Raw genomic sequence first — 14267 nt, 5'->3', positions numbered from 1 at the left:
TTGTGTACATACAAAAATAGCTCCATGTATAGATATATATAAAAAAGCAATTATGAAAATTGCAATGTGTATATCGTAGAGAAGTATAGAAATAGCGCAAGAGTATATAAAAGTGCGAGGAATGTATCGGCTATTCAGTTTGTTTTTTAATCTTTCCTTATGTGCGGGCGCCGAAACCGATCCAGTTCTCAGATCCGGACTGCGTCTCTCTGGCTCCTGTGGAAAAATAGTTTGTCAGGTCACCTGGTGTTTCTTAGGGTTTAGACTGAGCCGAGCTGCTTAAACCAGTGAATAACCGTCACTGTGCCATTAATACTTGAACGTTACTGACATTTTATATGTGTTAATAAAAAAGGACCCTTCAGGGCAAAGAAGCTCTTCTCTTCCACTGCTTCTCCTCGTTTTCTCATCACTGCCTCCCTCCCTCATTGACCCCTCCAGCTCAGGTCACGTATAGGAGGACAGCGGTTGACTATAGGACCGCCGAGGACACGTTTTTTTTTTTTGGCTACACACTCCTGCGCTGCCACAGACTAGGACCAGACCTGTAGCGTGTTGTAAGCATTTACAGCAGTGATGAAGACACCTGTTCCTGCCCTTGCAGAGGTTTATGTGACTGGATCACATGCGAAACTGTTCTTCATGTATTCGAATCAAATGATTTCGACACCTTTGGTTTTTCAGAAATGTTTACACGTGAAATGACGGCAATGCTTTAGTCAGGGGACAACCGGTGAGCTGAGCCTGAAAACGTGAACTGTGTCCACAAACAAAGACACAATTCGGCGTAAATGAAGAATGAAGTTTCCAATAATAACTGAACGATGGACAAATATCCGCCGGGGTTTAAATTCAGCAACTTCTTTCTTGGAAATTCATCTGAAAGTCAACAATAAACTCAGCACAACTACTGGAACTCATTTAAACGACCGTCTCAGAGCTCGGGCTCTGTTTTCCCCGTCACTGGTGTCGGACTCTTTCCAGGAAACTTTAAGGAAATTTTCAGGAAAACTGGACCCTTAGAATAGAGGCGATACCAAAATGTTTTAGTTAAGATGTGAAATTATAATGAATTAATAGAATAACTCGTATATAAAACAGTTTGGCGGGGCGGCAGCCACCCTCGAGGACACTGGTCGTGTCTGAGAACTTGAGCTTTGGTTTTTTGTTTTTTTTTAGGAAACTGGTTGGTGTCTCCATTCAACAGTTGAAACCTTCTGCACCGGAGTTTTATTCCTAGCAGGGTGTCGAAACAGCATTTAGACCTTCATGTTTGAGATTAAAATTTACAGAAAATACAGTTAAGTCAATGAAAAGTCTTATTTTTTTAAAGATGAAAAGATTATTTTTTAAAAAGAAAGGACTTGAACTCGTAACCTTGGTATTTCTTATCCTGACTAAGGCCCTTTGCTTTCACTAAGGTTAATGTTTGAGCGATGTGGAACTCAGTCATGCGGCTCCTCCAATGGCAAATATTTAAACGTGGCCCGCCAGCTTCTAGCGGGCCCAGGAGCAAATTTAAATTTATTGATTTACTTGTCACAATTAGTGTTTCTCTGACTTTATAACGTGAGTCTTTGGGTGAGGAATAACAACACAAACAAAACAATACGCAACAGACAGTACTTGAATACACACCCGATTCCCCAGTGGCTCGAAACCACCTTGCACCAAGAGACACGTAGGGCCTTGTTGGCTTTCTGCAGGCGTCCGGTGGCTCTAAATGGCCAAATGGCAAGACAAGGCAAACCACGGGGCTGCCTGTCGTCCCGAAAACAGCTCCAAAGACCCCACTTAATGCGCGTTCCCCCTGTGAGCCCAGCCCGTAACCGCGACGGGTACCACGGCCTGACCTCTAAGCCCCTAGCCCCGAACAGCGGAGGAGGCACCGAGGAAAAGCAACGCTTTAACAGGGGCGGAAGAGTCGAGCTATTTCAGGTTGGACTAGGAAAAGTAAAGTGGGAAGCCCCTTCGTGGAGCCGGCGCCGCGCACCAGGGAAACAGGGAAGGGACAAACGCAAACTGTTGGCACAAATTTGGAGGCCCACTATTGTCGACCCCATCACCATTTTGACTCCCTCTGCGTTCATGCTGTGTCTCCTTATGGTCTCGCTGTCGGTCTCTGAGGTCACATTTTGTCTCTTCGCCGTCATTTCGCGTCTCGCTTTGTGTCTCTGTGGCCACTTCGTGTCTCTTCGTGGCCGTTGTGTGTCTTTTAACTCTGCTCTGAGACTCCCAAACAAGAAATATCACACCTCACCTCATACTGAGGGTAGGCCCGCTCGCCGCGCCTCGGTAAACGGATCTCCAACCGGGCCGGACTTTATGACAACCGACATACCGAAACACCCAGAGTCCCGGTCAGTCGGTGCCGTCGGTGCCGTCGTCCGCCTCTCAGGGTGCCTGTGTCTGAAACTTGAGTAAACTCGTGCGCGGTTCACTTCCTCGACATTTTGTGCACCGTGCACACGGACCAGCGGACGCTGTGATAGGCCGGCGGGGGCGGGTCGTCGGTTACACCATTTCCTCGGTGATTGGAGCTGGTTTGATAGTGGGAAGTGCCCGTACGCCGGTGTCTCCGTGGTTGCGCAAGACGCCATTTTGGAGTGACAGTGAAAGATAACGGAAAGATCGAGAAGCTGCTTCTCTAAAGGTAATTATCCGCACAAACGCGCCGTTTTTGGCCCTAAAATGTGAGATAACGTGGGGCGACTGCTGCTTCCGCGCGAACGACCTTTTTTACTCAACGTTTAGCGTGACGTCACGGTGCACTCTCTTTACTGTGACGCGGCAGTTAGCTAGCGGCTGCTCCGTTAGCCTGCTCGCTAACGTAGTTCCTGCAAGATCGAAGAGCCGCCGGGAGAGCACCGAGTTTAAAGCCGACCGGCGCTTCTCATAACGTGTCGACGGTGGACGGGTTGGTGATGTGTCGCCGTGTGCCGTAAAACGGCGGAATTCTTCGGACGGTTCGCGAGCGGTGTCGCCCGTTATTTAGCAGCAAGCTAACGTGAGCTAGCAAGCTAACTAGCCGGAGCATCCGCCCTTAGTGAAACCAGCGGCAATCTGCTTCGAGTCGAAGTAACCGGCTAGAACTACCCGACCTCGACTGTTCGCTTATCTAAAATACTCGACGATTAAACGCACGCAGAGCGCCCTGACAGAACATTTAAACGTTAACTCGAACTTTAGCTGGATTGTCGGCCTCATGCTAAGGTCGGGGTGTTGTTAGCATGCTAGCGAGTTCACACCTACGGTAACATTAGCTGTGCTGCTGGAGCCGACAGAGTTTACCAGCTGTACCAGGCCTCTCTTATCTGGTGATCGGTTTTCTGTTCGGGTTGTCCGGGTTATCAACGTGTCTAGAGCTGCAACCAACGCTTGTTTTCACTATCGATTAATTTGCCGATGATTTTCACGATTAATCAATTGATCCCTCAGTCTTTAAAATGTCAAAAGAGGGCGAAAAATCCCTCTTATAACTTTCCAGAACACAAGTTGACGTTCAGATGTCTTGTTTTGTCTGGCCAGCAGTCAGAAACCCAAACATATTCAGTTTACTGTCATGTATGACAAAGATAACCATAAAATACACACATTTGAGAAGAAGAACCATGAAATGTTTGGCATTTTTGCTGAAAAAATTACTGAAACGACTAAACTCCTATCAGAAAGTTGTCAATGACTTTTCTGTCGATTGGTCAATGTTTCGTGCGTTGCTGCTCTAAATGTAGCTTTAATATGATTTTAGCAGCATTGTGGTGAGATTTCAGCGTAAATTATGTAACACTAAAAGCTGGAGCTGGAGCAACCAACAATTTTTCCCGTTACCCATTACTTTGCCAATTAGTTTCTTGATTTGTCCATTAATAATATTCTCTGAAGTGCCAGAAAATAGTGAAAATTCCTGTTGTAATTTCCCTTTGTCCAAAGTGACGTCTTCACATGTCTTGTTTGTATCCGACCAATTTTCCAAGACCCAAAGATATTCAGTTTACCGTGATTTAAAACAGAGACAAGCTGAAAATCCTCACATCAGAGGATCTTGAGCCAGCAAGTGATTGGCAATGTTGCTTAACAAAAACAGGAAAATGATCCTTCGATTATCAAAGTTTTTGCTGAATAATTTCCTGTTGATTGATTAATTGACTAATCGTTGCAGCTCTAATTCAGTCTACAATCAGATATGACAAAGAAAAGCATTGAATCATCACGTTTGAGAGGCTCTAACCAGCAAATGTCTGGAATTTTTACTTAAAAAATGACTAAAATTATGAATCGGCCAGAGTAGTTGTCGATTTAATTATTTGTTTAGCGACTAATCGTTGCAGCTCTAAATTTATATACGATATTAAGCAGCATAGTAGTGAGATTTCAGTATAAATTATGTAAAGTCAACAGCTACGTCTTATAGTTAATGCACGGAAGCGTTAGATAATGGGTGATGTTGTTGACGGTACGGGTTGGCTGGTAATGTACAGCCACAACCCTGACCTTAATGTTTAACCATTAGCTTAAGTAATCATCTCAATTGTGCTCCCACAATGTTACATTCATTTTGGTGCAGTGAAATTTGTTTGTTTTGTGCCTTTATGAACTGTCCAACGATGATGAAATACTACAGTTACTGCCAGCATACTAGCTTAACTGACAAGTGGTGCATGTATTATTGTCTCGATCAGTTACTCTTTCTGTCTCCTCCTTTCCTCTTGGTGTTTACCACGCTGAAAGTGAAAAACTGCAGGAGTTCACACGCCTAACCCTGTTTCCTTCTCCTCTTGGACAGCTTCGTCACCATGGGGAATGTATTTGCAAGCTTATTCAAGGGCCTGTTTGGCAAAAAAGAGATGAGGATTCTCATGGTCGGGCTCGATGCTGCTGGAAAAACAACCATCCTATATAAACTGAAGCTCGGAGAGATAGTCACCACCATTCCCACCATTGGTATGAATATCTAATGTACTAACCAGTTTTACTTATTTGACGGTTGCATTTTTGTGTTTTTAAATAATTTTGCCACTTGTTGTGTGTAGGGCTGGGTACCTTTTGAAATTTTTGATGCTAGTACAGATTTTTTTTTTTTTTGTACTGAAACCAAAACCTTTTCTTCAGATATCACAAAAAATTGCCTGACTTCGAAAAATACAACATTCTTTTTTCTTTGAAGACAATGTAGAGTGTTAAACATTTATGTTTGTATTGATGTATTGTGCCCGAGTTAGCGGGCACAATACATTTTTTTTTAATCTGCACTTCAGTTTAAATGTGCACAGTGACAGAACAACACTAAAAAAAACTAGACAAACAAGACAATATACATAATACCAAGTTCCACGCAGTAGTACATCACACAAATGTACACACACTCTCTCTCTCCATGTCAGCCACAAGTGAATGTTGGACAATTTAAAAGGATCATCTGGTGATCAACTAATGATTTAACCGACTAATAGTTTCAGCTCTACATTGTGACATTAAAAAGTATTGAGGTTTGATACCCAGCCTTGTTGTGCAATGCTAATTGTAAAACACTTACGCTGAACTAGAGCTTTAAATTAACTTGATTTTAATTTAATTTGCATTTACACAAATGTTAAACTGCATCGAGTGTTGGATATTCAGCTTTGCTACATCTGGCAGGTCGACTGTCAGCATTCAAAACTTGAATTGTAAAAGTTTTTTCTTTCAGTTCCTGACTCATTGCCGTTTCTCCTTCTCTGCCCAGGTTTTAATGTTGAAACTGTAGAATACAAGAACATCAGCTTCACAGTGTGGGATGTGGGCGGTCAGGACAAAATCAGGCCGCTGTGGCGCCACTACTTTCAGAACACTCAAGGTGAGCGGGACTTTATCTTTGGCAGTGGTGTGAGTGAACATTACTGCCCACAGGTGGCCTATTTGGTGCATAAGAGGTGATCTTAAAGTTAGTGAGCCAATGACTCATACGCCATTGTTCAATTCCCAAAGGGCGTATTGTGTGATTCCCCTGCTATTTCCTGACATGTTATTCATCAGAATATGTGACGGCACTAAAGGCTGATAATTGCTCAGTATTTGCCACTAATGATACAAGCTGCATGTAAATTCTCCCATTGAACTGGAATTTTTGTCCATTTTGATTTGAGCTAATTCAGTAACTTCACAGAAACCTCCGGTCCTGCTTTAGCTTCTCATGATTTCTTTGCCTGCATCAAACGAACATCTAGCAGCAGCAGCAAACATCACCATCCACATACTGAGCATCCAAGTGTGAAATTGAATGTGTGAATCCTTTTTGGTAATGACAGTTTGATACAGCATCATTTATCAGAAAAGGCCCAAGAATATTCCAGGAACCGCATGTCTGTCTTCAGAATGTATTGGCGTTTTTCCCACCACGTAAAGGCGCAGCTTGCTATGGTTGCTGCGCCAGCATTTGTACACATTGACTTACTATCTAGAAGATTTCACACCCTATACTACAGTATTTCCCAGCCTTGGGTTTTGGCAATGCTGAGGGGTCCCACAATAAATCAGAGGGGTCAGAAGATAAAACATTTGACTTTTCTTTAATTTGTACCTGACACACTCACCATTTCAGGCTTCTAAAAATCCTTGAAATGAAATAATTTGAGAAAGAAAAATGACTCTTTGGTTTATCTGCAAATTCGTGTCCATTCTAAGCCCACAATAACTTGTGATGGGGGATACTTGAGTAGCCACAGTTTTGTTTAAAGGGGGACCCCAGCTCTACTGTGAGAAAGAAAAGTGCAAAGTACAGAGACACCTCCATCAAAAAAATCTTTGAAAGCATGTGAAACTACCAGTGTACAGGAGGATAGTACTCTATTCTATGCAATGTTGAATTCACGAAACAGTATTGGGCCGTCATTCCAAATGGCACAATTCAGTGTCTCAGAGTAGCTGGGTGAAGCATCAGTTCCTCTGACCTCAACTTTGAAGACAACAAGTGCAGGAGGCAGTTTGACTCCTGGTAAAAGGCTATCACATTCTGTCAGTGCCGCACAGTTTAGAGAGTTCAAACCTTAAAAATGATAGCGTCACACTGTTCGATTAATCTGACACCACATGAACCAGGGCCAAAACCCACTGTAGTATTAGTCCTCTCAGTTTCAGTGCGTATTGACGCCGTTGTTTTTTGCTTCGGTGCTCACAGCAGAGAGTCAGAGTCAGCGGTGCTGCGTACAGATGCTGGAGGTTTGTCCATGTGACCACTTCGTCAGCTCTTGCAGTGATACAAAAATAACTCCTTTGTACATTTAGTGAGCTACGTGGACGATGAAACATTCGCCAAATGTACACTTAAAAACACCGAATTGACACAGGGGCCAGGGCATACTCATGGTTCATTTACTTCGTGATTTCAAATCTGCCCCAAGACCTTTTGTCTTCCTCTTTTTTTTTCTCTTTACATTTCCTGGGTCTCTTCTCTTTTTCAGAAATCACCACAGGATCACACGAGGTCCAAAACTGCTCTGTTCTCCATATGCCAGTCACTTAGGTCAAATTCTTCCATCAGCTGTCAAAGACTAAACTTGTGCAGTAATCAAGTTTTAATAGATAGTTTTGCTGTGAGTCTTCTTTCTCAAAAGGCTGCACTTTGATAGCAGCAAGTCCTGAAATAAATTGGCAGCTGTAACTTGTCAGATCCCACGAGTCAAGTGTTTGTCGGCTTTTGGTTTGATGAGATTTTATGCACTCAACAGACCTGCAGTTAACGAGTGATGCAATTTGAGTCTGTTTCTCGAATGCAACGTAGGCCACTTGATAGCCGAGCTGTTTACTTGACTTTCACTAGCTCTCTTTTAAATATCCAGTTTATCAGTATAATCCTCAAATGTTTTGGGGTTGTTGACTGAGATCACTGCCACATTAGAAAACTCTAGTTTGGGGCTGCACTCATCCATTACATAGCATGAATATGAGGCATTGGCTTTGAGCTTTGATCGGGTCAAAGAGTCTTATTAAACAGCAGGAACAATTTTCACATAATAAACTATTCCTGGAACAAAGTCTCAGCTTTTAATCTGGGAGAGACAAAAATGCTCTGAAACCAGAAGACGAATGATTACAAAGCTACATTTCTGTGTTGTAACTAATAACAGAGAATTATGCAACAAACTCACGTGAAACAGAGCAGTTATGGTCCTTTACTGGTTTTAACCACACGCTGTATTTTGGTGTGCAGGACTTATCTTTGTGGTGGACAGCAACGACAGGGAGAGAGTGAACGAGGCGAGGGAGGAGTTGTCCAGGATGCTCGCTGAGGACGAACTCAGAGACGCCGTGCTGCTCGTTTTTGCAAATAAACAGGTGAGGTTACGTTTCTGTTTCTTGGAGTATCTTCAGATGTTTGTTTTGTTTGTTTTAAATTGCTGCAGATAGGGCTGCTTTTCTTCTGATCATGAAAATATGAGGAGATATCTATATCAGGGCAGGATTGTCAGCATCAATCTCCTGATTTGATTGAATTCGATTCTTGATGGTTCAGATAAAAACCCATTGTTGCCTAAAACACTTTAAAGAATTCATCCAGGAAAGTTGAATTTCTTATACATTCAGCCAGTGAATAACCCTTGTGTTTTCTTGTATACAAAATTATAATAAGCGCACAATATAGGCTAAACTGTCAACACATTTCCTGCTGCTGTGGATCAAGGATTTATTTTCTTTGGCAAATGCAAAAAAACTAAAACAGGACACTTTATTTATTTATTTTTAAGCCTACAGCCAACAGTTGAGACAGAATAATAATTTTAAAAAAAACCTGTACCACTTACAAGGATGTCACTATTTTGTAAATTTAAAAAAATAAAAGGACTGTCAGAAGCAGATGCTTTAGCTAAGTACAGAATCCCAGCTTGTCACTTTAAGCACAGACAGGACAGAGGGTGAGATTTGCTACGAAATAGTCAGGGAGCCATCCTGAGTCACCACAGTCCTGTAAACTGCAGCTGCAGCATCAGTCACATAGGCTGTAATTATTCACCTCACATTTTACAAGACTGTCGGGACTCAAGGCAGCTCAAACAGCAGCTTTCATCTACATTACTTTTTCTCTTAGAGTAACCTTTTGGTGCACAATGTAGTAGCACGATTTCCACAGAGTAGACATTTACACATCGTGCAGCTCAAACTCAACCACTTACGAGTAACCGCTGCATGTTCATAACATTTAGCGCAGAAAGGTGTTTACCGAGAAAGGTGCAAATGCAAAGCTCGATCGTGGGATTTTAAGAATCGATAGTGAATCATTTCGAGAAAAATCGCGACTAATGAGAATCTTTTTTTAAAACCCAACCCTAATCTGCATTTGTGTCACCCGTCAAAAATCAAACCCGTATCACGACACACTATTTCTCCTCCTCCCAGGATCTCCCCAACGCTATGAATGCTGCAGAGATCACAGACAAGTTGGGTTTGCACGCCCTCCGCCAGCGCAGCTGGTACATCCAGGCCACCTGCGCCACCAGCGGGGATGGCTTGTACGAGGGCCTGGACTGGCTCTCCAACCAGCTGAAGAACCAGAAATGATCCATTCCACCAGTTTTGATTTTTGTTTGTTGTTTATTTTTTCTGTTTCAACACAGCGGCAGCACCGGATCCAGGCCCCTTCGCTCCCATCTAACCCAAGTTTCAACCCCAGCTCTTTCTTTCAAGAACTTCCTTCATTCCCTCCCTCCTGCTTTCTCCCCTCGTCAGTGGGGCTCTAGCCTGTGCTGCTTGTGTGTGTGCGGGCGGGCGTGCGTGCGTGCGTGCGTGTGTGTGTGTGTGTACCTTGTGTGTTCAGCGAGTGTGTGTGGGTGTGAAGGCGTCTCTGTGTATGCTGGCTGGGATTGGGAGTAACCCTGGCGTGCCTTTTACACACCTCCTGTGGAATCAGCAGTCTGGTTTTCAAGCCCCTTTCTCCATCCACCAAACTCAGCCTCTGCCCCACTCAGCCTACCCCCACTCTCAGTCTTGCACGGCCCCCTTCTCCCCACCCTTACTCTCCAGAGGAAGCATGGTTTTCATACGGCAAAGAAAGAGCAAGGGTGCAAGCTCTCCTCCCCCTCCCTGTAGTATATATCTGTGTTAACTAGAAATGTTCACCCAAGGTAGACTGAATGCTAGATGTTCATTTTAACCTCTTTTGATTTTGAAACCTCAACCCACCAGTAAGAGATTCAGTAAATTGCATCTTAACCTGTATCAGGTCGAAGCAAATCAAAAAACAGAAAAAGTTCAAAAAAAAATAAATAATAATAATAAACGCCCATCCTCGATCATTCTGGTGTCATTTGAAAATCATGCTGTTGTTTTATTATTATTATTATATTGGAATATAACAGATTATTCTTAGCAATGGTTCTCCAATGAACACTACCTTTCTCTCCCCACTAAGTGAAACCGTGAAGCACAAGGCAAGCCAACAATCTTAAAACTGAAATCTACTTTAAAATTAGAATCTGAGAGTTTATGCAATTGTCTTTTCGATTTATTATTTTTTTTTATTTTATTTTTTTCTCTCCCTTTGGTAGCTGGTATTGAATTCCTCTGATTAAATTGGATTTTTGAGATGACCTCCAGTATAATTAATCATCCTGACAGTGTTCCTGCACAACGTAGGTCAAATACAAGGTGTTGGGCATTTCGCAGACTTCAGCCGGTTAACTGAGACAGGTGTCCTGATACATTCACAAGCTTCACATGTTATTCCTTTAAGAGATGTTACATGTGGTTTTTTTTTTCTGTAACTAGTTTTAGCATTTCTATTTGTACTATGACTGCTGAACCAAATGCATTTGAGCAGTATGACAAATCCTGTATATGAAAGTAGTGTATCCTCGAGGGCCTAAACTGCGTATGATTTTGACTGACGAGGGTTTTCTCACCAACGGTTGGCAGTTTTACTTTGAAATCTGAAAGCATCCAGCTGTCTAATGTTCCTGGTTGGGATGAAGGATTGGCACCAAATATGAAGGCTCCTTAACTGTGAACGGTCCAGACATGAAGAAAGGAAACCTAGTTCGAATGTCTGGGTGTTGACGGGCTACTTCTTATTATAGCGCTGCATACTTCATGACTAAAAGACCAACACAACAAGTGCTCTGTCAGTAGCTCGTCGGTGAGCTGGAAGGACTTGGTGGTAGACCGCTGAAGGGGAATGGGTGTGCAGTTAGCTGGTCGTGAGATTCAGCAGGCGTCCTCAGTGTTGATCCATGGGGGTTAAGATGGCACTTCTGTCAAGAATGATTGTAAATCTGTAAGTTCCCCTGTAAACTGTTTCTGTGGGGATTTCCTGAACACATTAATAAACATGATTTGATCCAACAGTTGCTGGAGAAAGAGACTTTTCTTTAGTTTCAAACATCTGTCTGTGATGCCACACAGTTCTCATTTTAAACGACCCAGCACCTTGAAAACTAATGACATCAGCTTCAACTGCAGGGCTGCAACTGATGATTATTTTCATTAAAGATTATTTCCTTGATTAATCGTGTGGTTTCACTCTTCCGTGAGGGTTAAGATCGGTTTTTTAAATCACTTACTTTCTGGGGAGGGGGGGGTTGTTTGTTTTTTTTTGTTTGTTTGTTTTAAACATCTCCACAACTATTGAATGGATTGGTGTGAAATTTTGCACAGATGTTCGTGTTCCCCTTCTGGAACTATGAGTTGTAACAGCAGCTTTTCCTCTAGCGCCGTCGTCATCAAGTCAGCATTTTGATTTGTCCAATATTTTTGCTTGACGACCAAATACCTGCAAAGCTAACGACTTTCCCATCAGCCTCAGCTGCAGGGCTGCAGCTAATGACTATTCATGAGCCCTCTGGTCCACTGAATGTCAGAAAATAGTGAGAGGTGAAGTTGAGGTGTTTAAGTCATGAGAGCGAGATATTGTATAGATGTGCTGGGAAAACGGACATTTTCCCGGAGGAACGAGGGGGAGACCTTTCCCCCAGAAGATGGTGGAAATGGAACATACCCACTGCGAACAACGAGGACACTGGTGTGTCTGGATGAATCCAAGGACAACGTGGACATAAATTCAGTAGACCGAGAAATGTTAACCCTGCCTGGTACCTATGCCTTGTTAAAGTGTTTTTCTTCTCTCTCTCTCTCTCCTGTAAAATATAGTAAATTCTTAAAAACACAAAGCAAAAGATGCGGCGCTATGTTTAAAAAAAGTCCCCGGAGGATGAATCCTTCTCCCAATTTACCAGCCTGTTCTGCCAGTGGATTTACAGAAGAACTGAATCATGTTCTTTGGTTTTTCTGGTTTATCTTCTACTGGACGGTAACAAACACCAACCAAGATTTAAAAATGTGTGTGTGTGTGTGTATATACACGTCCCGTGTTTTTGTTTGACAAAATAAATGAGAGTAAAGGAGGAGAGAAGGACTTTATCAGTGACTTTGAGTTCTGAGAGATTTGTGGTGATACAGTGGCTGTATGTATTTTGGATATCTGGCGAATGTTTTCCCCTGCACCTGCCACCGCCGCATTCCTCCAAAGCACGCAGGGCTGACCGGCCTCGTTAAATAAGTGCCTCAGCAAAAGCGGCTGCATTTGAATTACCGCTCTGAAGCCTCCTCCCGTGGCACCAGAGGTCGAACAAGCTGTAAATCTTTAACCCAGACTGGGCCCAAAGAGGCGCTGGTTAAACTTCACTCAGGTCAGAGAGAGACGCACGTGTCAGGTAAGGAAAAACAAGCCGGTCTCCAGGTGATCGGATTCAAACACTAGGTGGGGACAGATAGTCGGCAGCGGTACAGGTGACACTGTCCCTCTGCAGCTGTCTCCCATAAATCTCTAGTTCCTGGTCGAAGCAGGACAAAACTACAAAGTTAATTTAGCCATTTTCTTTTAAAGGCGGCAAAGTTTCCGTATGTCATTTCATTTTCAGTGAAAGTGGCATTTTATAACAGGGAGATACACAGAATCTTAAAAACCAAAATCCATTTCTATTTGATCATTTGACAGGCACAGAGCTCATTAACCAACAAAGAGAAAAGAACCGTAAATGAGCCAGATGTAGCTGCTATATATGCTAATTAATTCTCCTCCGTTGTCTCCGCAGATGTTTAAAAATAGAACAAATACAATTAAACGATTTATCTTCATGTCAACTTCAATTCACGTATACAGCGTAAATAAAAATGCTCAGAGTAGTATCATATAGTATACTAACCCCCACCCCCCCAAAAAAATAAAAAACACAAGTTAACAGTGGTGAGTGCAAATCTTCACAACTGACAAACATGAATCAAGTGGATCTTTTACACATTTTACAAGATTTTCACTCTTTTACTGTTTGTTTTACTGTTTGTTTTACTAGAGTGTTTCCATTTTATGCGCCTCTCTACTTCTACTCCGCCACATTTCAGGGGAAAACATTGCACTCTTTCATTCCAGCGTGTTCACCGGACAGCTGTAGTTACTTTTTTTACATTAAAAACACGATAATCTTGTAAAACACCGTGTAAAAATCTCCTCCATAAAAGCGGGCAGAGTCACGTTTCAGGTGTGTTCGAGTCGTCAGCAGCGCCACCAAAGAGCCGTTTGCCCTCTCAGGTTGTTTCATTGAATATCCGTCACAGGGTGACTTTGCCAAACCAAGTAAATGTCCATAAAGTATTAAAAGTAAAAGTGGACTTTTATTTCATTAGAATTATTACTCCTGGTGCAATAATGTGCAAGCGGGACTTTACTGTTGTAGTTGCTTGAATTGGAGGTAATTGTTTTTCAACGATTTCTGACGATTATTTTTCATCATGGATTAATCTGCTGATTATTTTCTCGATTAATCGATCGATTGCTTGGTTTGTAAAACCTCCCAATAGTCCAGATCTCAAAATGATTAGAAAATGAAATTTAAAGTGATGAAAATAAATAAAAGGAAAAGTAACAAGCTGGAGCTGAAACATTTGAAATTTTCTGTCATGAAAAAATGACTTTAACGATCATCAAAATAGTTGCCGATTAATTTTCCTTTGTTCCAGCTGCAGCAGCTCTTCTGATTTATAATTTTATCGACTCTCAATATGTTTTCTATGTAAAAAATCTTGTAAAGCAACCGGTGACTAACGCTGTCGAACAGATGTAGTGAGGTAGAAGTAGACAGATCTAAAGTAAAGTACGAGTACCTCAAGATTATAGTTACATTACATCACTGCCAATAAGTATTGACACAGTATCTGATGCTTGGTGCTCAGCTGCAACCCACACCAAACTGTGATGGGGAAAAGCATAAAATAACAACATCTACTGATTCTGTTATTGGGCTGGT

General features: G+C 42.3%; 1 protein-coding gene across 2 annotated transcripts; it reads left to right on the top strand.

Annotated features, from left to right (window-relative positions):
* The first annotated feature begins 2503 nt into the window (after positions 1-2503).
* arf2b (ADP-ribosylation factor 2b) lies at positions 2504-11312 on the top strand. 2 transcript variants are annotated; one of them, XM_040135072.1, is made up of 5 exons: positions 2504-2653; positions 4784-4941; positions 5723-5833; positions 8186-8310; positions 9370-11312. In XM_040135072.1, exons 2-5 carry the CDS (start codon positions 4794-4796, stop codon positions 9529-9531), a joined length of 546 nt encoding a protein of 181 aa, XP_039991006.1. In that variant the 5' UTR covers positions 2504-2653; positions 4784-4793; the 3' UTR covers positions 9532-11312. The 2 variants fall into 2 exon arrangements, with proteins under 2 accessions (XP_039991006.1, XP_039991007.1); XM_040135073.1 differs by lacking the exon at positions 2504-2653 and adding an exon at positions 2796-2917.
* The last annotated feature ends 2955 nt before the right edge of the window (positions 11313-14267 follow it).

This window comes from Xiphias gladius, chromosome 9 (assembly GCF_016859285.1).
Source record: "Xiphias gladius isolate SHS-SW01 ecotype Sanya breed wild chromosome 9, ASM1685928v1, whole genome shotgun sequence".
NCBI lineage: Eukaryota > Metazoa > Chordata > Actinopteri > Istiophoriformes > Xiphiidae > Xiphias > Xiphias gladius.
The sequence above is the reverse complement of the archived record's forward strand: the minus strand, read 5'-3'. Positions and strand labels throughout refer to the sequence as shown.

Excerpts from the sequence above, each read along its gene's own strand:
- arf2b (XM_040135072.1), top strand. The coding sequence starts at position 4,794 with ATGGGGAATGTATTTGCAAGCTTATTCAAGGGCCTGTTTGGCAAAAAA. Across the intron at positions 4,942-5,722 it reads CACCACCATTCCCACCATTG|GTTTTAATGTTGAAACTGTA; the intron begins GTATGAATATCT and ends TTCTCTGCCCAG. Across the intron at positions 8,311-9,369 it reads TCGTTTTTGCAAATAAACAG|GATCTCCCCAACGCTATGAA; the intron begins GTGAGGTTACGT and ends TCCTCCTCCCAG.